This window comes from Medicago sativa, chromosome 8 (genome assembly GCF_051527215.1).
Source record: "Medicago sativa cultivar Bolivia chromosome 8, Bolivia_mono, whole genome shotgun sequence".
NCBI classification, from domain to species: Eukaryota; Viridiplantae; Streptophyta; class Magnoliopsida; order Fabales; family Fabaceae; genus Medicago; species Medicago sativa.
In genome coordinates this window covers 7,620,132-7,645,141 of record NC_140756.1, presented here as the reverse complement: position 1 = coordinate 7,645,141, position 25,010 = coordinate 7,620,132, and the positions used below count along the sequence as shown (strand labels likewise).

At 33.2% G+C, this 25,010-nt stretch overlaps 2 protein-coding genes and 2 pseudogenes across 3 annotated transcripts; 2 read left to right on the top strand and 2 right to left on the bottom strand.

Annotated features, from left to right (window-relative positions):
* The first annotated feature begins 1,471 nt into the window (after nt 1-1,471).
* Nucleotides 1,472-2,329, top strand: LOC146896601 (G-type lectin S-receptor-like serine/threonine-protein kinase RLK1; annotated as a pseudogene).
* A 474-nt stretch (nt 2,330-2,803) lies between these two features.
* Nucleotides 2,804-5,138, top strand: LOC146896600 (G-type lectin S-receptor-like serine/threonine-protein kinase RLK1 pseudogene; annotated as a pseudogene). The gene has a single exon (XR_015023448.1). The product of XR_015023448.1 is annotated as a G-type lectin S-receptor-like serine/threonine-protein kinase RLK1 pseudogene (transcript).
* Nucleotides 5,139-5,770: 632 nt separating this feature from the next.
* On the bottom strand, nt 5,771-8,443 carry LOC146896599 (G-type lectin S-receptor-like serine/threonine-protein kinase RLK1). The gene has a single exon (XM_085737628.1). It carries the CDS (start codon nt 8,430-8,432, stop codon nt 5,976-5,978), a length of 2,457 nt encoding a protein of 818 aa, XP_085593754.1. The 5' UTR covers nt 8,433-8,443; the 3' UTR covers nt 5,771-5,975.
* Nucleotides 8,444-12,689: 4,246 nt separating this feature from the next.
* On the bottom strand, nt 12,690-15,559 carry LOC146896598 (G-type lectin S-receptor-like serine/threonine-protein kinase RLK1). The gene has a single exon (XM_085737627.1). It carries the CDS (start codon nt 15,255-15,257, stop codon nt 12,798-12,800), a length of 2,460 nt encoding a protein of 819 aa, XP_085593753.1. The 5' UTR covers nt 15,258-15,559; the 3' UTR covers nt 12,690-12,797.
* Between the last annotated feature and the right edge of the window lie 9,451 nt (nt 15,560-25,010).

Sequence of the window (25,010 nt, the reverse complement as noted above, 5' to 3'; positions counted from 1 at the left end):
ACTCACTGGTTGATCCTGATGATCCATTTGGTAGCTGCAAGCCAGACTTCATACATGGATGTGCAGAAGATGAACTAAGTGAAACAAAGGATCTGTTCTACTCTGAGATTTTGAATGGCACTTATTGCCATCAAAACGATTATACGCTTCTAAAGCCTTTATGTATGGACTGCATGTATTATTATTTGTTTATATTCTGGCAAATTGATATTTGATACTCCCTCCGTCCCAATTTATTTGACCCCTTTACCATTTCACACGGATTAAGAAAAATGTATAAATAAAGGGGAAAGTGGAATATATTGTATTGAGAATGATAAAAGTAGTATTATTTAGTGTTATATTGTATTGGGAATGATGAAAGTTGTATTGAAAATTGAAATGAGTCGGTTATTTTGGGACACTTTTTTTAGAAAATGGGTCGGTTATTCGGGACGGAGGGAGTATATCCTTGATGTTCAATTTCACATGTTATCAACAACTTGACTATATAAATAATTAATAGTTATTTATTCTCTAATTTTTTTTCACATGCCAATTTCAAAATGAAAATTGAATCTTTTACATCATACTGTGCAAGTAAATCCAAATGCTAATTTTAGTGCATATGAATAAAAATTTATCATTTGTATCTGCTTCACTTCCTTCAAGCACATTGAGTGATCAAGTTGTGCTTCACTTACCCCAAATGGTACTAATTTAATCATGTTGACAACATTTGGAGATCAATAGCTTAGAAATGGTGAATTTCTTCTCCTTCAACCTTGAAGCAATTATTCTGTTATTCTCTTGGATATCATCCAACTTTGTTGCAGCAAGATGTTTCAAATTCACTTAAAAGAAATTTATCTCTTAAACTTAATGAGATTGTTCTAAATTCATGAAAGACAAAAGTAAATAGGTGGAAGCAGAACAAAATTCAGATGGAGTAGTGCAGCAAGTTATACTTGAAATTAGAAAAAGGACAAAGTGGTGAAGATGGCCAGTGGCGTAGGGGATGGACGGCTGTTGGCAGCGTTGGAACGACGACATCCAAAGGCAGCAGGAGTGGCAGCAAGAAGGCAAGATGACTCACCGCGCATTGGTTTCTGGTTTGTCCCTTTTACGGATTTATGTTGTTTTAAATGAGATTCTTTTGAGTTAGAATTTAACTTTACTAAATGAGAACAATATTTGTTCGGATACTACTACAGTTTTTAATCTTGTTTAGAAAGAAAAAAAATATAGCTGATTTTTTTTTACTGTGTAAAGTCCACTTTAGAAGAACACAAATACATGTCAAAATTGTAATATATTTTTATTTAAAAAAAAAAGGTAAGTGTATCATACGTTTGTTATCTACAAACTCCAAAGCATACCAACTTGTGTGTTGGTTATTTGGTTTAGTATGAGTTGACCAAGTCTACACAAGGATACAAAAAAGACTAGTGACTAAGTGCTTTAATTTTGATGACACAAACAATATCTATTTACTATGAATCATATGGACCGAATTGGTTCTATAATCTAAACATGGCTTCCTCTCTACTTCCCCTTCTCCTCTACTCACTGATTTTTCAATCCATCAGTGTTGTAGCTCAAACCAAAAGTACTATAGCCATCGGTGATTCTTTTACTGCACAAACCAACTCCTTTTCACGGTTGTTTTCATCTTCTAGTAACTTTTCGTTAGGTTTTCTTCTACTAGAAGATACCATGTTTTTTTGCTTTCCATTTGGTATGCAAACATTTCTGAGAAACTCACTGCCAATGATGGGCTGGTGCTAGCTTCTCCAAATGGTGACATGCTATGGAACCCTGAGGGACTTGGTGATAGAGTTTCTTGTGGTGTGTTCAATGACATTGGAAACTCTGTGCTTGAGGATGGTGAACTTAACAGTCTTTGGGAGACTTTCAAGTTTTCTAGTGACGCCTTCTTGCCTTCTCAGGTTGTTGAAAGGCTTAAAGAGACTAATTTCAGTAAAGGAAGGTGTGAGATCCTTCTACAAAATGATGGTAATCTTGTTATGTTTTTTGTTAATTTAACATTTGGTTATGTTAATGAAAATGAAAACTACTATGAAAGTGTAAAACTGTGGATCCAGTTCTGGAACTCAATTAGTCTTTGACAGATCAGGGTACTTGTATGTCTTGGGCTCTATAGCACCGACACCTATGATCTAAGGCATGTCCGGTGTCCGACACGTGTCAGTCCCCGACACGACACCGGCACATGTTATTACATTCAATTAATTCATTTTCTCAAATTATTATCTGTGTCAACGTGTCGGTGCGGTGTCCATGTCTATGTCGGTGCTTCATAGGTCTTGGGAGAGAACAATGAGAAATACAATGTGTTAGAAAAAGAGAGTAAAGTTTCAAACACACATTTTTAACTTAGAGCAACTCTTAATTTTGACGGGGTGTTTACACTTTACAAGCATCCAAAGAGTTCAACTGAGAGTGAAGGTTGGATCATAGTGTGATCTAAACATGATAATATGTGTAATTATATTGAAACAACTAGTCTGTTATTTTCTCGGAGATCATGCAAGTTGTTCCAAATTCATGGACGACAAAAGTAAATAGGTGGAAACCGAAGGAAATTCAGATGGAGTAGTACAACAAGTTCTACTTGAAATAAGAAAAATGAACATGACAGAAGAAGAGGTGAGGATGGTTTTAGGTATACGGTGGCCGGCGCCGGGCGGTGTGGCAAAGAAGGTTGGCATCATTGGTACGAAAATGGCCGGAGGCAGCTGGAGTGGCTCCAAGACGACAGGGTGAGTCTCTGGTTTGTCCCTTTTACAGATATTATCATATATGTTATTTTAGTACTGTTCCTTAAAATCACTAGAATCGCCACATCGAATCATCTCAATGTTTTGATTGATCTAACAGACAAAATTAGTGAACGGTAGAGTACCTTTCCTGCGCTTCATACATAGGTAATTAGGCATGGAAGCACTTCATACATAGAATAATTGTTTTAGTTCAATTACACTGAAAAATTTGCATGTGTACAAACATGACACACCTGAAAACGTATTCAATAATCAACAAATCAGCCTTTGTTACTCTAGTAATGTGATGGCATCCAACTTGAACCCTGTAAAACTATAACCTAAGATAGTTAAAAAGTTGATAACAAATAGACAGGAACTTTAGATGTGGTTACCTGGATTCAGTATGAGTAAGTATTTAGTCTCTCCGATACTAACATCAACTTCAATTTGCAGAGATTCTTTTGAGAGTGAGAAATTAACTTTACTAAATTAGATAAATATTCTTTTCTGTAACCTACTATAATTTATAATAATATTCTTGTTTAGAAAAAATAATAAATATATAACTGAAAGAAAAAAACTGTCCTGAAAGTCCACTTTACACAAGTCCATGGTCAAAATTGTAATGTATTTTTATTTTAATTTTCTATGAAAAAGGGAAAGTTTTCATACGTTTGTTATCTCCAAATTTAAGCCACCTTGTTTGTTGATTTAGTATGAGTTGACTATAAGGACTAAGTGCTTTAATTTTGATGGACACAAAAAAATATCTATAAATCATATGGACCAAATTGGAAGACTAATGGCTCAGTGCTTTAATTTTGATGGAAACAAGAGATATTTATTTCCTATAAAAATCATAGGGATCAAATTGATTCCACATTCTATACATGGCTTCTTCTTTGCTTCCCTTTCTCCTCTACTCACTGATTTTGCAATCCATCTGTGTTGTAGCTCAAACCAAAAGTACCATAGCCATTGGTGATTCTTTTACTGCACAAGCCAGCACATCTCCATGGTTGCTTTCACCTTCTGGTGACTTTGCCTTTGGTTTTCTTCCACTCAAAGACACTAATCTTTTTTTGCTTTCAATTTGGTATCCCAAAATTTCTGAGAAAACTGTTGTGTGGTATGCTAATGGAGACACTCCTGCACCAAAAGGATCAAAAGTGGAACTCACTGCTAATGATGGGTTGGTGCTAACTTCTCCAAATGGTGTCAGGTTATGGAATACTGAAGGACTCAATGTTAAAGTTTCTCACGGTGTGTTGAATGACACTGGCAACTTTGTGCTTCAGGATGGTAAATTCAACAGTCTGTGGGAGACTTTCAAGTTTCCTAGTGACACCTTATTGCCTTCTCAAGTTGTGGATAAAGGAAGAAATCTTTCTTCAAGGCTTAAGGAGACAGATTTCAGTAAAGGAAGGTTTGAACTTGTTTTACAAAGTGATGGTAATCTTGTTATGCATTCTATTAATTTACCATCTGGTTATGTTAATGAAAACTACTTTGAAAGTAATACTGTTAAATCCAGTACATCAAGTGCTGGAGCTCAATTGGTCTTTGACAAGTCAGGGTACTTGTATGTTTTAGGAGAGAACAATGAGAAATATAATGTGTTTGAAGAAGAGAGTAACGTCTCGACCACACAATTTTATCTTAGAGCAACTCTTAATTTTGATGGAGTGTTCACACTTTACAAGCATCCTAAGAGTTCAACTAAGAGTGAAGGTTGGACCACAGTATGGTCTAAGCCCTTTAATATATGTACTTATACTGTTAGTGCAGGTAGTGGTGTTTGTGGATATAATAGCTTCTGCACTTTGGGAGTTGATAAGAGACCAAAATGTCAGTGTCCAAAACATTACTCACTGATTGATCCTAATGATCCATATGGAAGCTGCAAGCCAGATTTCATCCAAGGATGTGCAGAAGATGATCCAAGTAAAAAGAGAAATGATCTCTATGAGTTTGAGATTTTGATTGACACTGATTGGCCTCTATCAGATTATGTGCTTCAAAGGCCTTTTACTGAAGAGCAGTGTAGGAAATCTTGTATGGATGATTGTTTGTGTTCTGTGGCTATTTTCAGGTTAGGTGATAGTTGTTGGAAGAAGAAGTTGCCACTTTCAAATGGGAGAGTTGATGCAACTCTTAATGGTGCTAAGGCTTTCTTGAAAGTGAGAAAAGATAATGCCTCCCATAGTTCCACCATACCTGTCACAAATTAGTATTAAATATTCTCTAAATAAGTTGGTTAGCAGGTGTTAGATGCTGGTCCTTGTTTTGTTGTTTAAAGTCAACAATAAAATTTGAATGTATGTCTTGTATCAAGTTGTGGCTTTAAATAAGTTATGTCTTTGTATGAACAAACCTTATTCCATTGTTGTTTTGTTTTGGATAAAGTTAATTTAATATCTAACTAAGCAAAATAAATGACAGAACATTGTATATTTTAGGGACCTATAAATTGAATAATTTGTAAAGTGAAAAAAAATAAAATCAAAGATTAGTATTGTAGCAACTTACAACCACTCAAGATTTGCTATACACACATACACATGTCTATAATATCAACCATTGATTTGGTTAATCGACGTTTGATATTAGCCGCTTCTAATCGATGAGATTATGAGTGCTCCCAATGATTTGATTTACCCGGGTTGGTATTTTTTGGAGTTGTGTAAAATATATTTTTGTTCTTTACCTTTTACATAATGTTTGTTTTCGTCATTCATTTTTTTATTTGTTTTGGCCCTTATATTTCACAATATTATACATGTTCATCCTTTTACCTACTTATGTTAAATGAGATATAAGTGATGTTGTGACATATGATCATCATGTACCTGCATGACAATCATTTTAAATTGAATTAGGGTCCATAATTTTATGGGTAAAATTAATTTTACAGAGATGAAAACACCAGTTCTCACGATAGTTTATCGTTGTTAAGTTGTGTAGTATAAGTTGAGTGACAACAAAAGGTGCTCACAACTATAACATTTGCGAATAAATACCACAATATCACTAATGAACATTACTTTACAATTGCTTTATAATAAACTTAAATATTTTTATTCTATATTGGGACCTACCTTAATATGGAAACCCCAGCTTGATACACAAACATAAATGCAAATATTACATTGAACTTAAAACAACACAACAGGTATTAGCACAATTTGCCAATCTTTGCTTACAAACTTGTTAACTTAGAGAATATTGGATACTAATTTGTGAGGGGTATGGTGGAACTTGCACTTTAACAGTACCTTCAAGCATATGTACCACATTTCTCATGTTTGGTCTAAGACATGGATCCTCTTGAACACACCAAATAGCAATCATAACCAATTTCTCCAAATTTTCCTTGTCCAACAATGCCTCATTGTCACCCTCAACCAATGCATCTACATCACCATCTTTGTAGCAATCATAAGCCCAATCAGTTAAAATTGCTTTGTCTTCATCTTCTTCATCCATTTCTTCAACACATTTTCTACATGAAATTATCTCAAGTAGCACTACACCATAACTATACACATCAACCTTAGCAGTGATAGGCATGTTTTTAAACCATTCAAGTGCAACATACCCTTTTGTTCCTCTTATGCCAGTGTTTGTTTTGCTTTGATTCATGTTCAACAACTTGGCTAATCCAAAATCAGAAATTCTTGCATTGAAGTAATCATCAAGGAGTATGTTCTGAGGCTTTATGTCACAATGGATGATCCTAGTGATGCACTCTTCATGTAAATACACAAGTCCTCTAGCTATCCCTATTGCAAGTTCTAGCCTTAGTTTCCAACTTGGCTTCTGTTTCTCTTCATTGAAAAGAAAACTTGCCAAAGTGCTATTGCTCATGTACTCATAAACAAGCAGTCTTTCCTTTCCACTCTCGCAAAATCCAAGTAAACGAACCAAATTCTTGTGATGAGTGAGACCAATAACATTCAGCTCATTCCTGAATTCCCTATGAGCTTGATCCAACAGAAAACTGTTTAACTTTTTCACTGCCACGCGAGTTTTGGAAGCTGTGTCGTTGTTGATGACTCCTTCGTAAACAATACCAAAAGCTCCCCTTCCTAGCTCTTTGTCAAATCCATTGGTAGCTTCTTCAAGCTCTTCATAAGTGAAGCAACGCAAATTGGTTTCAACAGAAGTGTCACTTCTGCTAACTCTTCTAAGCTTCTTCTTGTACTGAAAAATGAAGGAGGTACCGACACATATTGCTACAATCAATACAACATTGAGAATAGTAGAGCTACCCAAAAGCACATAACCAACCAAGACCAAAGTTTCTCTGTTATTGATCTTGTTCACAATGGTTGAATTTGAATTTGGAGGAAAGCCACCAATGGAGGTATTACCTATTCTAACTTTCAAAAAGGCCTTAGCACCATTAAGAGTTGGATCATATTTCCCATTTGAGAGCGGTAACTTCTTCTTCCAACAACTATCACCTAACCTGAAAATAGCCACAGAACAAAAGCAATCTTCCATACAAGCTTTCTTACATTGTTCTTCGGTAAAAGGCTTTTGAAGCACAGAATCTGACATAGGCCAATCAATGTCAGTCAAAGTCTCAAACTCATACAGATCATTTCCTGTTTTATTTAGTTCATCTTCTTCACATCCTTCTATGAAGTCTGGCTTGCAGCTACCAAGTGGATCATCGGGATCAACCAGAGAGTATCGTTTTGGACACTGACATGTTGGTCTCTTATCAACTCCCAAAGTACAGAAGCTATTATATCCACAAACACCACTCCCTCCATTAGCAATATGATCACATATATTATCAGGTTTAGACCACACTATGGTCCAAACATCACTCTCCGTTGAATTCTTTGGATGCTTGTAAAGTGTGAACACTCCATCAAAATTAAGAGTTGCCCTAACATAAAATTCAGTGGTAGAGACTTTATTCTCTTGTTCTGACACATTGTATTTCTCATCGTTCTCTCCCAATACATACAAGTACCCTGATCTGTCAAAGACCAATTGAGTTCCAGCACCTGAAGTATTGGATCCCACAGTTCCACTTTCATAGTAGTTTTCATTAGCATAACCAGATGGTAAATTAATAGAATGCATAACAAGATTACCATCATCTTGCAAAAGAAGCTCAAACCTTCCTTTACTAAAATTTGACTCCTTAAGCCTTGGAGAAAGCTTTCCACCTTTTTGAAGTACCTGAGAAGGCAACAAGGTGTCACTAGGAAACTTGAAAGTATCCCAACCAGCACCCTCGAGCACAAAGTTACCTGTATCGTTGAACACACCACGAGAAACTTTCGCACTGAGTACCTCAGTAGTATTCCATAACCCGACACCATTTGGAGAAGTTAGCACCAACCCATCATCGGCATTGAGTTCCACTTTTGATCCTTTTGGTGCAGGACTTTCTCTATTAGCATACCACACAACAGTTTTGTCAGGAATTTTAGCATACCAAATGGAAAGCAAAAAAAGGTCAGTGTCTTGGATTGGAAGAAAACCAAAGGCAAAGTCACCAGAAGGTGAAAGCAACCATGTAGAGTTGTTGGTTTCAGCAGTAAAAGAATCACCAATGGCTATGGTGTTTTTGGTTTGAGCTAGAACACTGATGGATTGTAGAATAAGTGAGAAGAGAAAAAAGGGAAGAAGTAGAGTGGAAGCCATGTTTAGATTCTATACTCAATTTAATTCATATGATTTTTATAGAAAATAGCAATTGTTTGCGTCCATAAAAATTTCATCACTTAGTCATTAGTCTGTTGAATAATCTTTGTGTAGACTTGGACCCGGTCAACTTATAAGTCATAAGTTGGTTTAACATCAGGACATAACAGTCGTATGATATACTTCCATTTTTCATAAAAATAAAAATGAAAATAATATACAATCTCAACAAAGGATTTGTGTTCTTCTAAAGCAGACTTCGTTTGCATGGTTAAAATTATGAACTATATTTTTATTGTGCTCTCAGATATATACTAGAGAAATGTCATTTGCTGACAATAGAGTAAGTTTAATTATAGTCTTGTTCTCCTATTGTCACATTCTCTAAATTGGTTTTCCCTTTTCAAAATCCAGTATTTGGATCCTTAGCTAAGTTATATAGATTCAAAAGGGGTAATATGAAAACAAAGAAATATTGATGTATCATAAAACCTACATAATAGAAATTCATCTGAATAATTCTTTTTTTAGTATTAAATCTCCAGTTCTAAATGAGACGAGAATTACAGTAATTCGGAGTTTGATCGTGAAATAAGTATAATCTAATCAAAATCACTTGACCATAATTACTTGGTTGAATAGACTAGAAAGGGAAGTGGAGATGAAGTCTTTGTCTAGCTAGATTCTGAATCAATTTGGTCCATATAATTTTGATAGTAAATAGATATTTTGTGTGTCCATCAAATTTAAAGCACGTAAGTCACTAGTACTAGTCTTTCTATGTGTTGAATATTCTTTGCGTAGACTTTGGTCAACTCATACTAAACCAACACACAAGTCGCTATACTTTGGAAATAACAAACGTATGATACACTTTCCTTCCCTTTATCACAAAAGTATAAAAACCTCTATAGAAAAATGCAACCCTGCATAAGCCTTGCATAAAATTCTATTTTTGTGAACTGCTAAGAACCCATTGAGAATGGTCAAGGATGGGAAGTAGAGGAGGAGGGTGTAATATAAGAGATAGTGTAATTTTAGAGCAACTTTTGCATGCATAGACACAACCTCAAATAAAATTTATTTAGGCGCACACACATGATTGATAAAATTTAAAAGAGAAATTATATCAAGTGACGTGACTAAATTATTTCTCTTATAAATTTTATCATTCATGTATGTGTGCTTAAATACTTTTGATTTGAGGTTGTGCCCAAATAAGTATTTCTCGTAATTTTAAAACACTTGAGAGAAATTTTAAAAAATTCCAGAATGTTTTTTATTTTAATTAAAAATATGGCGAGTAAAATTGAAATTTAAGAAAATTGTAGGGTTATGGGGTCTAGTTGCATGCTTATCTTGACGCTTATCTTCATTCTTCTTCATCTCTTCTTCTTTTAACTCCCTCTAAATCATGTAGCTTATCTTTTCGATTGTTTCTTTCTTCATGATTAAATGTTTAACTTTTAAAACATTTAAAGTTTCTTTTTCTGTAAATGGCTCGATTTGAAAAATTAAAAATGTAATTTGATTAGTCTATGGTTGTTGGGAGGTACTAAATTAATAAACAAAAGGGGTTAATTATTTGTGTTTGTTGATGAATGTTTTTGATGATTTTGTTTGGTTTTCTCATTAGATATATTTTTGTTATGTAATGAAGCGGGTGGTGTGGGAGGAGATAGAGATGTTCATGATTTTCTTTTTTCTTCAAATCGGTCTCCTTCAAACTAACTTTGGAAGGATGAAAGGATGTGTATCATAACACATATGGAAATGGCAACCTCGGATACCTAAATTAAAAAAACATGAGTAGAAGGTATTTATTGAAAAAGATTTCATTTGATTTTTTTCTATTTTAACATTAAGCTGATGTGTATTTAGTGATTTTAATTGGTTGACAGTGTAAAATTGTTTTACACTGTCAGTCTATTCTAATTAATCTCTATCAACATTTAACATTTATCAATTGAATTAAAACCTTGCAGACTAGTTGCATGCTATTTTCTCGGCAATTTCCACCAAGCTACAACGATTTACTTGCAACTGTTTTAATTAAGGAAAATGCTAGATATCAAGAATGGATTTTCTTGATGAATTCAAGAATGACATGGCATAATAATCACCCTTAGATTTTAATCTTATTTATTAAAGTTTTATAAAAAAAATACATAACACCCACCACCCCATGATTTTCGGCCGGCGAGATTTTATTGGCTAACATTAATTTCGGGACAATTTCTTGATAAAATCTTTCTTGATAAATAGCATTGCTCAAATAATTATTAATTATTTATATAGTGAAGTTGTTGACATCATATGAAATTGAAGATAAGAATAAGAAATATATATTGGTATTAAATTTCTTATTCTTATCTTCAATTTCATATGATGTCAACAACTTCACTATATAAATAATTAATAATTATTTTTACTCTAATTTTTTTTCTTCCACAAACTAAACATTCAAGATATCCGTGGAACGCACCAACTTATATCTGATTATAACTAATAACTAATTCATAAAACTGTATTGAGAAACAATTAGTTAACAACTACTCCTAGCTAACTTGTACATCAAGCTACTTCTATTTCCTGCTCAACCTTACACTCAAGCTGGAATAGATGTCAAGTATTTCAAGCTTGTTGAGCAAGGCATTGAATGAACCTGGAGCGTGTAGGATTAGGGCATGCTCCCCAACCTGAGTCAGAAACACCACCACATCAGCAACCCCAACATCGTGACCCATCCTACCATCTCGATGCCAATCTCTGGCCGTTTCAAAGGACAAAGTGCCTCTGGATGTCGCCGTTCCAGAGGCAGCAGGAGTGGCAGCAAGAAGGCAAGATGCTCATGGCACATTGGTTTCTGGTTTGTCCCTTTTACGGATATATGTTGTTTTAATTTTGTTTCTTAAAATTTTGTCCAAAAAAAAAAAACCTTTCAGTTTCTTAATTTCACTAGAATGAATGGCAAATTGGAATCAGCACATTATTACTAGTAATGTGATTGCATCAAATTTGAACCCTGTAAAACTATAACCAAAGATAGTTAAAATTAGAAAGTTGAAACATAGCAAAAAGAGAGGAATTTGGTTACATAGATTCGGTACGAGTAAGTTTTTTTGTCTCTCCAAATACTCACATTAGCATTGATTTGCAGAGATTCTTTTGAGTAAGAATTTAACTTTACTAAATGGGAACAAAATGTTCTTGGTGATCCATCTGGCAGTTGCAAGCCAGAATTTAACTTTACCATTCTCAAATGGGAGAGTTGATGCAACTCTTAATGGTGCTAAGGCTTTCTTGACAGTGAGAAAAGATACTCCATGGTTCCACCATAACCGTCACAAATTAATATCTAACTAAGCAAAATAAATGACAGAACACGGTGTCTTTAAGGGACCTATAAATTGAGTAATTTGTAAAGTAAAAAAAATATCAAAGATTAATATTATAACAACTTATAACCAAAAAAAAAAACTTATAACCACTCACACTACCAAAAAAACTTATAACAACTCAAGATTTGCTCCTTAAAAAAAAAACTCAATATTTTTTTACATATGTCTATAATATCAACCATTGATTTATTTAATCAACAATTGATATTAGCCGCTTTTAATTGATGAGATCATGAGTGCTCCCAATGATTTGAATTACCCGGGTTGGTATTTTTTGGAGTTGTGTAAATTTTTTTACTTCACTTTTTACATAATATTTATTTTGGTCATTCATTTTTTAATTCGAGGAGTTGAAAATAAGCATAGATCTGAGTGCTTACATGACAGTCGTTTTCAATTGAATCAGGGTCCATAATTTTACAGAGATGGAAAAACCGGTTCTCACGATATTTTTATTGTTGTTAAGTTGTGTAGTATATATTATGAGTCCCTTACATGACGTATAACATTTGCACATAAACGATACTATAAAAAATGAATATTATACATAAAGTTTCAAAATAACAAATTACATTTCAAATATTTCACTAATACTTTATAATGAACATTACTTTATAATTATTTTATAATAAAATTAAGGGAAATGCTAACAAGTGTCTTAAAGTATTTGATATGAAGCTTAAAGCAGCAATTTTATCTTGAAAATTATGTATTCAACTTATTGAAAAATTAAAAAGCAACTTTTTCACATAAAATTTAACAATTATTTCATTTCTGAATATTTAACAAGTGCCAAGATACTTGCTAGCATAACCCAAAAATTAAATATTTTTATTCTATATTGGGACCTACCTTAATATGGAAACCACATCTTGATACACAAACATAAATGCAAATATTACGTTACACTTAAAAGAGCCCAACAAGTATTAGCACAAGTTGTCAATCTTTGCTTACAAACTTATTAATTTAGAGAATATTGAATACTAATTGGTGAGGGGTATGGTGGAACTTGCACTGCAACAGTACCTTCAAGCATATGTATCACATTTCTCATGGTTGGTCTAAGACATGGATCCTCTTGAACACACCAAATAGCAATCCTAACCAATTTCTCCAAATTTTCCTTGTCCTCCAATGCCTCATTGTCACCCTCAACCATTGCATCTACAGCACCATCTTGGTAGCAATCATAAGCCCAGTCAGTTAAAATAGCTTTGTCTTCATCTTCTTCATTCATTTCTTCAACACATTTTCTACATGAAATTATCTCAAGTAGCACTACACCATAACTATACACATCAACCTTAGCTGTGATAGGCATGTTTTTAAACCATTCAAGTGCAACATACCCTTTTGTTCCTCTTATGCCAGTGTTGGTTTTGCTTTGATTCATGTTCAACAACTTGGCTAATCCAAAATCAGAAATTCTTGCATTGAAGTAATCATCAAGGAGTATGTTCTGAGGCTTTATGTCACAATGGATGATCCTAGTGATGCACTCTTCATGTAAATACACAAGTCCTCTAGCTATCCCTATTGCAAGTTCTAGCCTTAGTTTCCAACTTGGCTTCTGTTTCTCTTCATTGAAAAGAAAACTTGCCAAAGTGCTATTGCTCATGTACTCATAAACAAGCAGTCTTTCCTTTCCACTCTCGCAAAATCCAAGTAAACGAACCAAATTCTTGTGATGAGTGAGACCAATAACATTCAGCTCATTCCTGAATTCCTTATGAGCTTGATCCAACAGAAAACTGTTCAGTTTCTTCACTGCCACGCGAGTTTTGGAAGCTGTGTTGTTGTTGATGACTCCTTCGTAAACAATACCAAAAGCTCCCCTTCCTAGCTCTTTGTCAAATCCATTGGTAGCTTCTTCAAGCTCTTCATAAGTAAAGCAACGCAAATTGGTTTCAACAGAAGTGTCACTTTTGCTAACTCTTCTAAGCTTCTTCTTATACTGAATAATGAAGGAGGTACAAACACATATTGCTACAATCAATACAACATTGAGAATAGTAGAGCTACCCAAAAGCACAGAACAAACCAAGACCAAAGTTTCTCTGTTATTGATCTTGTTCACAATGGTTGAATTTGAATTTGGAGGAAAGACACCAATGGAGGTATTACCTATTCTAACTTTCAAAAAGGCCTTAGCACCATTAAGAGTTGGATCATATTTCCCATTTGAGAGTGGGAACTTCTTCTTCCAACAACTATCACCTAACCTGAAAATAGCCACAGAACAAAAGCAATCATCCATACAAGCTTTCTTACATTGTTCTTCGGTAAAAGGATTTTGAAGCACAGAATCTGACATAGGCCAATCAATGTCAGTCAAAGTCTCAAACTCATAGAGATCATTTCTGTTTTTACTTGGTTCATCTTCTGCACATCCTTGTATGAAGTCTGGCTTGCAGCTACCAAGTGGATCATCAGGATCAACCAGAGAGTATCGTTTTGGACACTGACATGTTGGTCTCTTATCAACTCCCAAGTTGCAGAAGCTGTTATATCCACAAACACCACTCCCTTTGCTAGCAACATAAGTACATATATTATCAGGCTGAGACCACACTGTGGTCCAACCTTCACCGTCAGTTGAATTCTTCGGATGCTTGTAAACTGCGAACACACCATCAAAATTAAGAGTTGCTCTAAGATAATAAAGAGTGGTAGAGACTGTACTCTCTTCTTCTGACACATTGTATTTCGTATTGTTCTCTCTCAAGACATACAGGTCCCCTGATCTGTCAAAGACCAATCGAGTTCCAGCACTTGATGTATCGGTTCCCGCAGTTTCACTTGCATAGTAGTTTTCTTCATTAGCATAACCGGATGGTAAATTAATAGAATGCATAACAAGATTACCATCATCTTGTAAAAGAAGCTCAAACCTTCCTTTACTGAAATTTGACTCCTTAAGCCTTGAAGAAAGCTTTCCACCTTTTTGAAGAAACTGAGAAGGCAACAAGGTTTCACTAGGAAACTTGAAAGTCTCCCAACCAGCACCCTCGAGCACAAAGTTACCAGTATCGTTGAACACACCACGAGAAACTTTAGCACTAAGTACCTCAGTAGTATTCCATAACCCGACACCATTAGGAGCTGTTAGCACCAACCCATCATCGGCATTGAGTTCCACTTTTGATCCTTCTGGTGCAGGACTTTCTCTATTAGCATACCACACAACGGTTTTGTCAGGAATTTTAGCATACCAAATGGAAAGCAAAAAAAGGTCAGTGTTTTTGATTGGAAGAAAACCAAATGCAAAGTCACCAGAAGGGGAAAGCAACCATGTAGAGTTGCTGGTTTCAGCAGTAAAAGAATCACCAATGGCTATAGTACTTTTGCTTTGAGCTACAACACTAATGGATTGAAGAATCAATGAGTATAGGAGAAAGGGAAGGAGTAGAGAGGAAGCCATGTTTATATTTTATAATCAATATGATCCATATAGTATGTTTATATATATAGTATTATAGCTATTGTTTGTTTCCATAAAAATTCCAGCACTTATTCATTAGTCTTTCTATCATTTGAATAATCTTTGTGTAGACTTGGACCTGGATCAAGTTTTATGCCACATTATCGTTTTTTTCCCACACGACTTCTTTTAGGTTAAAACCCTAAATTTGAAGAATCAGTGATTAGAGGAGAAAGGAAAGTAGCGAGGAAGCCTTCTGAATCAATTTGGTCCATATGATTTTGGTAGTAAATAGATATTTTTTGTGTCTATCAAACAAAATTAAAGCACGTAAGTCTCTACTAGTCTTTCTATATATGTTGAATGTTCTATGTAGACTTGGGAGATAACAAACACACAAGTCGCTATACCTTTGGAGATAACAAACGTATGCCATACTTCTCCCTTTTTCACAGAAAACCTCATGAATATGCAACCTTGAATACAATTCTCTTTTTATAAACTTAAACTAGAAAAGATAGTATTGTAAATTTAACTAATTTAGCATATATATATATATATATATATATATATATATATATATATATATATATATATATATAGAGGGTGTATCAAATGAGAGGGCTTTTATAATGAGAGATGAGAGGGTTTAATAATAGCCCTTAGATCTATATTAACGGTCGGATGAAGTTTATTTGTTGAAATGACTTACCATGTGCCCTTCTCTTCTTTCTCCAAGTGAGCATCCTATTTCCACCGCTTCTAATTCCCTTACTTTTGCAGGAAGAGGTTAGGTGTCAAGTTTGTTGATGATTCACTCAATTGTTTCACCATTCAATTGCATATACGGTTTCGATTAATTTTATTTAAAAAAACTGTACTTCTTCTCTCTTATTTTACGTGCCTCCCTTTCATAACCTCTCTGCTTAATTCAAATATGGAAAATTTTGTCCCTATTTTCTATTTTGATATGAATCCTTCATCCAGATATACAAATTAATATGCATCTCTTCAATTCACATATACTAACAAACTCAAAATTTTGTTGATACGAATTAAAAAGAGAGAGGAGTAGATCTGAGGCCATCGCCGCCATGGTAATGGGTTTTTAAAATTTTTGTCGTCCTTCGTGTGTGTCGCAAACTCTGCAGCTTGTGCGACCTTCCATTTTCCTTTGTCGTGTGAGACTTTCTGTTGTTATTTGACTTTATGCAAGGAACTCAATATTATTAGAGAGAAAAATGAGAACAATGTTTTTTTTCCTTTCTAAATGGTGTTAATCGTAAACCGTGAGGATGACAAATTGGGTATTGGAAATTTTTAATTTCAATTAGAATTGACTAACTCAGATCTCACTATTGCTGCATTTGTTTCATTTTCGGATGGATAATTTAATTGATTTACATTGTTTTTGCGATGAATTTCATGGTTAAAAGATGAACAATGTTAAAAAAAACTATTATCCCAATAAAAATTATAAAAGATAAACATTACTCCTCCCGTCTCAAATATAAGAAAAGATTCCTTTTTAGGTTCATTGAATAATTAATGTATTTGTTTTACAATGTAGACTAGATACATTAACTACTCAATGAACCTAAAAAAGAATCTTTTCTTATATTTGAGCCGGAGTAGAATGTAACTGAATTTGGACGACAGTAAGGGATGAAGGTGAATAGAGTTAATTGATCTCCTGCGGTTGTAATAATTAAACACCATGCTAACCTTTTGATCAAGGGTTGAGATTTAGCCCTCTCATCTCTCATTTTAAAAGGTCCTCTCACTTGATATGCCCTATATATATATATATATATATATATATATATATATATATATATATATATATATATATATATATATATATATATATATGCTAAATTACTTTAAGGGACATGCATTTAAACACAATTGAAGAAAGATAAAAGGGCACTTATTGTCTAAAGCAACAAGGTGTAGGATGGTAACACACACCTTTTAAAATTAAGGTGGGTGTGTATTAGCATAACCCATATATATATATATATATATATATATATATATATATATATATATATATATATATATATATATATATATATATATATATATATATATATATATATATATATATATATATATATATATATATATATATATATATATATAAGGGTCTTGCTAACAAGTGTGCTAAGGATTTATGAATAGAAATAATTAATAAGTCTTATGTAACAAAAAAATTATTTTTTAAAGTTTCAATACATTGAATTTATCATTTCCAAGACAAAGTTTCTTCTTTAGACTTCTTAACAAGTGTCTGCCATGAGGGCACTTGTTAGCATTTCCCTATTTTAAATTTATTTAAAATTTAGAAGTATATTTTATTTTGTTTTTAAAATATTCTCTATCAATATTAAGTAAAATGAACTAAATTGTACTCCCTCCACTTTTTAAAGCGTCGTTTTATCCTTATTTATCTATAGATAATAATAAAGCAAACTAAGTATTTAGGCAAGTTCGACATGTGTCAGCAAATAAGAATGTTTACTTTTTTTTAAACTTGCTATTAGTGGTAATGTTTCCATAATTATCTTTTAATTGTTTTTATTGATTGATTTTTAATATTTTTCTATAAAATGTAATGTTGGAACTTGGAAGGCTCCTAAAAAAAAATCAAATAATTGGAAATGTTTTCTATGGTATTTGCAATAGTCAAGCACGCATGTTCTCAAGGTTTTTTGAGACTTTGAAATTGTTTAAGTTGATAAATTTTATTTTCAAAATTGTGTACACCCTCCGGTCACTAATATAAGCAAAAATCTACTTTTTAGATACATTCAATTAATGATGTATGTGACATATAATAAAGACCACATACATCATTAATTAAATGGGGAATTAGTCACTTTAGTCCCCGAATGGGGAACGATTCGTCAATTTAGTCCCCGAATGCGAGATAAATTGCAAAATAGTCCCCGAATGTAGACTTTGTTAGTCAATTTAGTCCCTGGATGCGAACTCCGTTAGTCAATTTAGTCCCCGAATGTAGACTTCGTTAGTCACTTTAGTCCCCGAAATTGATCATGCGGGGAATCTGTTTTGCATATTATCTACATTCGGGGACTAAATTGACGAATCGTTCCCCATTCGGGGACTAAAGTGACTAATTCCCCTTAATTAAATGTATCTAAAAAGTGGATTTTTGCTTATACTAGTAACCAAAAGGTGTATATGTTCCAATCTTTGGGAATTGCAATACTCTCTCCTTATTTTGCTTGCCGTGCGAAATTCAAACTCACGTATTCAGTTTCATTGCCGATTCAATCCACCGTTTGGTATATACTTCCTACGGTCCTATATATAAGAAAATATTCTTTTTTAGATACATTTAATAATTAATGTATATAGTCTTCATTGTTAACGAGATACATTAATTATTCAATGTACCTAAAAAAAGAATCTTTTCTTATATATAGGACCGGAGGGAGTATATCCAGGTTCATTGATTCTTAGAGCATGTTTGAAACACTTATCAAAAATCTTTCTTAGTTTTTAAAAGGTCAAATGCATCTAAAGGTACTTTAAGTTTTTCGTTTTTCCCAAACTGATCTTTAAGTTTCAAAAGTCCCAAACAAGTCTTTTAAGTTTCAAAAGTCCCAAAGAAGTCCTTTTAGTTTTTGAATCGTTTCAAACAAGTCATTTTAGAGGATGATGGTGATGATTCGGATGATAGCAACAAAGAGCATTATCCACCATTTGCCGTACCTAAAAAGATGACTAATTTTAAGTGGGTGTTAGAGCCGATTTGGTACCAAAGATGAGTTCAAGGAAGCAATTACCAACTATGCTATCTACAATAGGATTTGTTTGAAACGATTCAAAAACTAAAAGGACTTGTTTGAGACTTTTGAAACTTAAAGTACCACTTTGGGAAAAACGAAAAACTTAAAGGACCTTTAGATGCATTTGACCTTTTTAAAAACTTGAAAATTAAAAACTTTTACTAAACTATTTTTTAAAATTACAGTTTTGGAAACTGTTTTGAATTTTTTAGTTTTGGGGCCTAAAACTAAAACAGGTAAAATGATAATTATTGTGAGAAGAAGACTTATATATTTCAAAACTGAAAACAAAAACTATTTCAAACAAGCTCTTAATCTCTGTTTTTTTTTTATTTAATTTTTTTTCATGCACACACACAAACACTTACACATTTAGAAATGCAGCATTCTTATTTCTCTGTCATTTGATCTCACTCTTACACAAGAAGCTAAGGCAAGCAATGAAACTGCATAAAAAACCTTTAGTTCTAACTGTTAATATTTTTTGTTTTTGTTTTGCGTTGTAGTTATAATTATTTTTTGGTAGTAGTTTGTGGAAGATTGGAATCTAAATGAGCTTTATTGAATGTACGATTTCATTCATATTTTTTTTTACCGAAAATATGAATATTCATCAATCCTTCCTTCATCTTTTTGGCAATTTTTTAAGCATATTAACCTATACGTATCTCATTTTTTCAAGAGGAATAACTTTTATAGATTTATTTCCATCTCAAATGTCAGGTAACCATTTCTTGCTCTGTTCTCAATTCCTTTTCTCTCTTTGATTTCCCATTTTTTAGATTAACTTCGCTTTCAAGTTGTTTTCTGCTTTGAACTTGGATTTGGTGCCTGACTAAAAAGGCTCGAAAAGCTTGCAGAAAATGTGTGACAATAGGTTCACACACTCACACCTGTTGAACTTGAACTACCAAAGTAGACTTGCATCAGTCTTTGCATTTAGCTTTTTTAGAACGTTAAGCTACCTATACTTTGCAAAGTTTTTATTTAATTTAAGGTAACAGTGCATGTGCTTTGTTGAAGCTTTTCTTGCTCTGGAGTTACTATTATTGTATTTTCTTTCCTCTCTAATGAATGACAACTTTATTTATTTGGGTTGTAAAGAAAAGTTTTCTATTCTTATATAATGTAGACAAGTTCTTAATTTTGACCTTGCATAAACTATCAATTTGTTTCATGTAGTAGGACAAGAATTACTCATTTGTGTTTGGTATAACCCCGTAGGAAGTATGGACTAGACCCAAAAGGAAGAGAATAAAAACTACAAAGAGATGGAAATGGCTTGAGTACATTTGGTACGTCAACATGTAAGAGTATGCAGAAATGTACTCTCTCAACTACAAACTATGGACATGCGGTGGGCAAAAATGTATATATTTTATATCGAATCGTTTATGAAGATGATATTTTGTTTCAACAATGTTGTGAGTGCTAATAGGCTGCCAAAATTAGGATATCTTTTTTTTTTTTTTGATGTTCCAAAACAAACTATTTTTTTAGATTTATTCTCACAGGTAATTTTTTGTAAGATTAAAAGGTGTACTTGGACTGATTTGTGAAACTTGGCTTATTTAAAGTTGATGAAAATTGGTGACCGAGGATCTGACTGATGGCACATTACAAATGTTTATGGTGCATATTTATGCACATAAAAGTGTATTTAGGTGTATTTAAGAAACTTATAAACTTGGCCTATTTGAATTTGATAAATTTAAATTACTTTAGTTGATGAAAGGGATCTTATTGAATGGAGAAGTATTTATTTTTTAATTTTTTTTTAGGGAGGAGATGTGTTTAATATAAGCTGATAAATTCGAAAGAAAATTTTGTTTTGGCAAACAATCAAGAGTAAGTATGGCAGACGACAAGAAACTGTGTTTTCTTTGTCGCGTGTTTCATTCCATTTTCCACCCAATAATAATAAATTTGTTGTTTTAGTATAATCTATTGTATATTATTTTGACAAATTTCTCCCCGTGCATTGCACGGGTTAACACACTAGTTAATTTTGTTACGTCTGCAAAGCAACTTAACCTAATTTTTTCCCGCTCATTTGCTTTGTTAGGTTTGAAATTATTTAACCTAACAAATTCCATCTAAAAAAATGCATTGCACATCAATTTCATTCATATCCGCTTGCCTTTTTTTTGAAGAAAATATTTTCTACCATATCAATGATCTTACGGGTTAAAGATTATTTATTGGTCTCTATTATAGTCGAGAAAATCCGTGCGACGCACGGGTCAAAAGTCTAGTAATAGTACAATCAAATTAAAAAAGTGAATTTTTGTCTCATTTTTTTCAATAATACCTTCATCTTTTTTTTGGTCGGAGTAGCCTAGTGGCTAAAATTCACCTTATAAGGTGAATAAGTGGGGTGTCTGGGTTCGAACCCCGGCCCCCGCATATATAATGCATTGTCCTACCAATCGAGCTATGCTCACGGGACAATAATACCTTCATCTTAATCCAACGATAAATTTTTATTTTCCTCCCATAACAAGCAAGTTATACACTCTTCGTCTCTCAAACAAATTCTTATTTTTTTACACACATTCCATCTCTCTCCCATGATAAACAATTGTCAATAGTCTCATTGTTGTACACAATTTTTTTAATAATAGTAAAGCAAAATAAAATTTCACATTAATCAAACTTTAAACTTGTTCTTCACCTTCTTTAAAAAAAATGTTATTCACCTAAGCAAAACTTAACTTCCCTTTAACTCCTTTAACCAACATTTAGGCTCCAAGTATGACTTTAAATAATACTAGATTCACACTTTGTGGCATTATTATATAATTTCAAACTCTTTATTGCTTAATTATATAGATCCATTATCGTAAGTAACAACATTTTGTTTCAAAAAACAAACTTTGTTTTAAAATCAAACTTGAATTTTCCAAACATATAATATTAATTAATTTAGTGAAAAGTAGTAAGCAATAGTAATTAAAAAATGATATAATTAATAAATTATAGTCTTAAACAATCAAAACGATGGTCAAATAGAAACACAAAATTTGTACTCAAACTATACTTTAAAAAAAAAACAAACAGATTGAGTATATATATCTATTCTATATATAAAAGTTGTCCCAAGCCAATTTTGAAGCCCTAATTTTTCCTAAACCCTAGCAAATAAAATACCTGTTTTAACCACTGACCTAAACCTTAATTACGAAACAGCCTATAGAGAAAAAAAAAGCCAAACAAGCGTACGCGCGCTCAACAAGCCTGTTTCTCTTCCTTGAAAACAATCATTCCGACCTAACCCTCCATTTCATCTCCGCCGCAGCCATATCACCACCATCACTAACTCCGGCCTTCTCTTCTCTCCTCCTTCATTACAATCTAAATCTTCATCGTCGGTGACCACGACCGGCGACGATCCACTCTTCTCATTCTCACTACCGGCCTCCTCTTATTCGTCTCTCTCTCTCTCTCTCTCTCTCTCTCTCTCTCTCTCTCAAAACCGAATATCTTCTTCCTCCTCTTCTCCAAAACCCATTTTCAATTTTTCCTTCTCAAATTCAAACTCCCTCTCTCGAACCGATACGGCGGTGGCAACATAACAAGCGGAACCGAAAGCTAGGACTTCATTGTGAGTATTATACAATCACTTTTTTTTATTTTGGTTGATGATTCCATTTATGATTTTGGTTTTTGATTGGTTGCTACTTTAGGTTTTAGATATCACGCACCATGTTGCAATGGATGGGATGATCAAGGCTGACGGTGAGTTAGTTTATCCTTCTTTTTGCGAAATTTCAATTATTATTCTTCCATCCTTTGCGTTTATTCCTCTTCTTTATGTTCTTTTTGCTTTCTCTCTTCTTTGGATTTTTTTTTAAAGACTCTTCTTTTCTTCTTTGGAATTGTGTGATGCTCTCTTTTGAATTATAGTTGAAAACGAAATTGAATGTATTTGAAATTAAGGGTATTTGAATACTATGTCCTTTCATAATTTTGTAATTCCATTAGAAATTGACACATACTATGTATTTGATTAAATGTCTAAATAACATGTGATCTATTTTATCTTCACTGTAGTGCTTACTTTTTTCTTAAAATGTATGATTTTGGTAATGTCTTGGTAAGAGTTTATTCCCAAATTCAAATTGTGACCTCCACTCGGTAATGTCTTGGTGGAAGATCATTGTTGAAACTTGAGGCAAGATCTAATCTTTTGATTACATGTAGCAATTTGAACATTCTTCTTGATGTCCTTTTTTTCTTCAAATTTTTGCTTTCGCTTCGGTTTAGTCGGCCTTGATAAATGATGTTATTTCATTATGCATTTAATTTCTTCTGTTGCAAAGATGTACGTAAGATAGTGTTAGATTTATTTCAAGTGTTTGCTGATGTTTTGATTATTGTTTCATTCAAAATACAAGGAAAAATATAAGGCTTAGATTTTGAGCTGCCACAATTATTTTCCTAATTTTATGCTAATTAAAAGCACAAATGTTGATTAAAAAGTTGGTTTGGCTAATATTAGTAATAAGTTTATGTTTTCATTCAGTCCCTTAAATTTTGTGAATACCCTAGATTTAACAAATTTATGAATGTTAAATCAATTGAGACCCATTAGTTGTATTGATGATAATCTATTTATTATGTAGCACTTGCTATTTTTTCTTTCAAGCAAATAGAGCATCGAAATCTGTAGATTCTAAAGTTTCAGCTTTGAGCAATTGATCTATCACACATATTTCAGTTTTCCATGTATATAGTTTACTATACTATGTTTAATTCACTAAGACATTTTAATGGTTCCCGATATGTCTCAAGTGATTTGCTTGGCCGCGCACCAACCACACCGTGAGACATAACCGATAAATAGATGAAGGAAGAGAATTAAGGTATGTGAATTTTTGACGAGATATATCGACTTTATTTGTGTTTATGGTATGTGATATGTCTCAAGTGATTGTGCTTATAGGTGGAGAAAATAATAGGTGCGGTTGTGATATGTTGGCGGTTGCGGTCACATGACAAACATTGACATTGACGATCACGGACATAATTATATTCGAGTCGAGACATATCCATGTGCTTATATAGTATCGGATCGTTCTCTGCGACTTTGAGAGAAACTAATAGTTGGGGTTTGATTTGTTTGCCAATTTAGTGATTTTTATATCGGGGATTTCATAAATCAAAGTAATTTTTCCTTTTTCCGGTGATTTTTCGGTGGCAATGTAACTTTAGCAATTGAAATGCTAACGGTGGTGCAGCCGATATGCATTTTATGGATGTATGAGGTCCGGTAATTGAATAAGTCAGTCTCAATTTTCATCCTTTTTGGTTGAAGGTACTGTACTTTTTCCTTATAGACTCTGTTTATCACAAGCCAAGTCTTTGTTTTCTTAATTGTTTATCCTTTAAACTTCTTAATTTGCATTATCTTATGTAATAAATAACTCAATTTTTTTACTTGGTTTTGAAAAAGTTCTTCGTAGGATTCCTATTCACCAACACTGTTGTTCATATAAATAATTGCTTTTTCTTTCCCATGGCAAGTTGAATAATCTAGGAATTGGGTGGTGGTTGCAATTGTGAAACACAACATTGCTGTCATCAATAGAGGGTGAACGTTAATTTGTTCAATTTTTGCTTTTCTACCATTAATGCATGCTAAGCCATGTAAATTGTGTTTTTTATAATAAGTCTATGAAGATCAATGCATGATAAGCCATGTAAATTGTGATTCCAATACATGTAATTATCATACTCAGCATTAATGGTAGTAAGCGCATAATTCCAATAACCCACATCACAAGCATAATTAATTATTCGATTCATATCACATGAGAACCTCCTATAAATACCCCTCTTACTATCATCGAAATTCATTTGTATCTCGAATTATATTCATACCATTGTATATATCGGTTGAATTTGTGAATTTCCTATCACAACCAGCAATTAC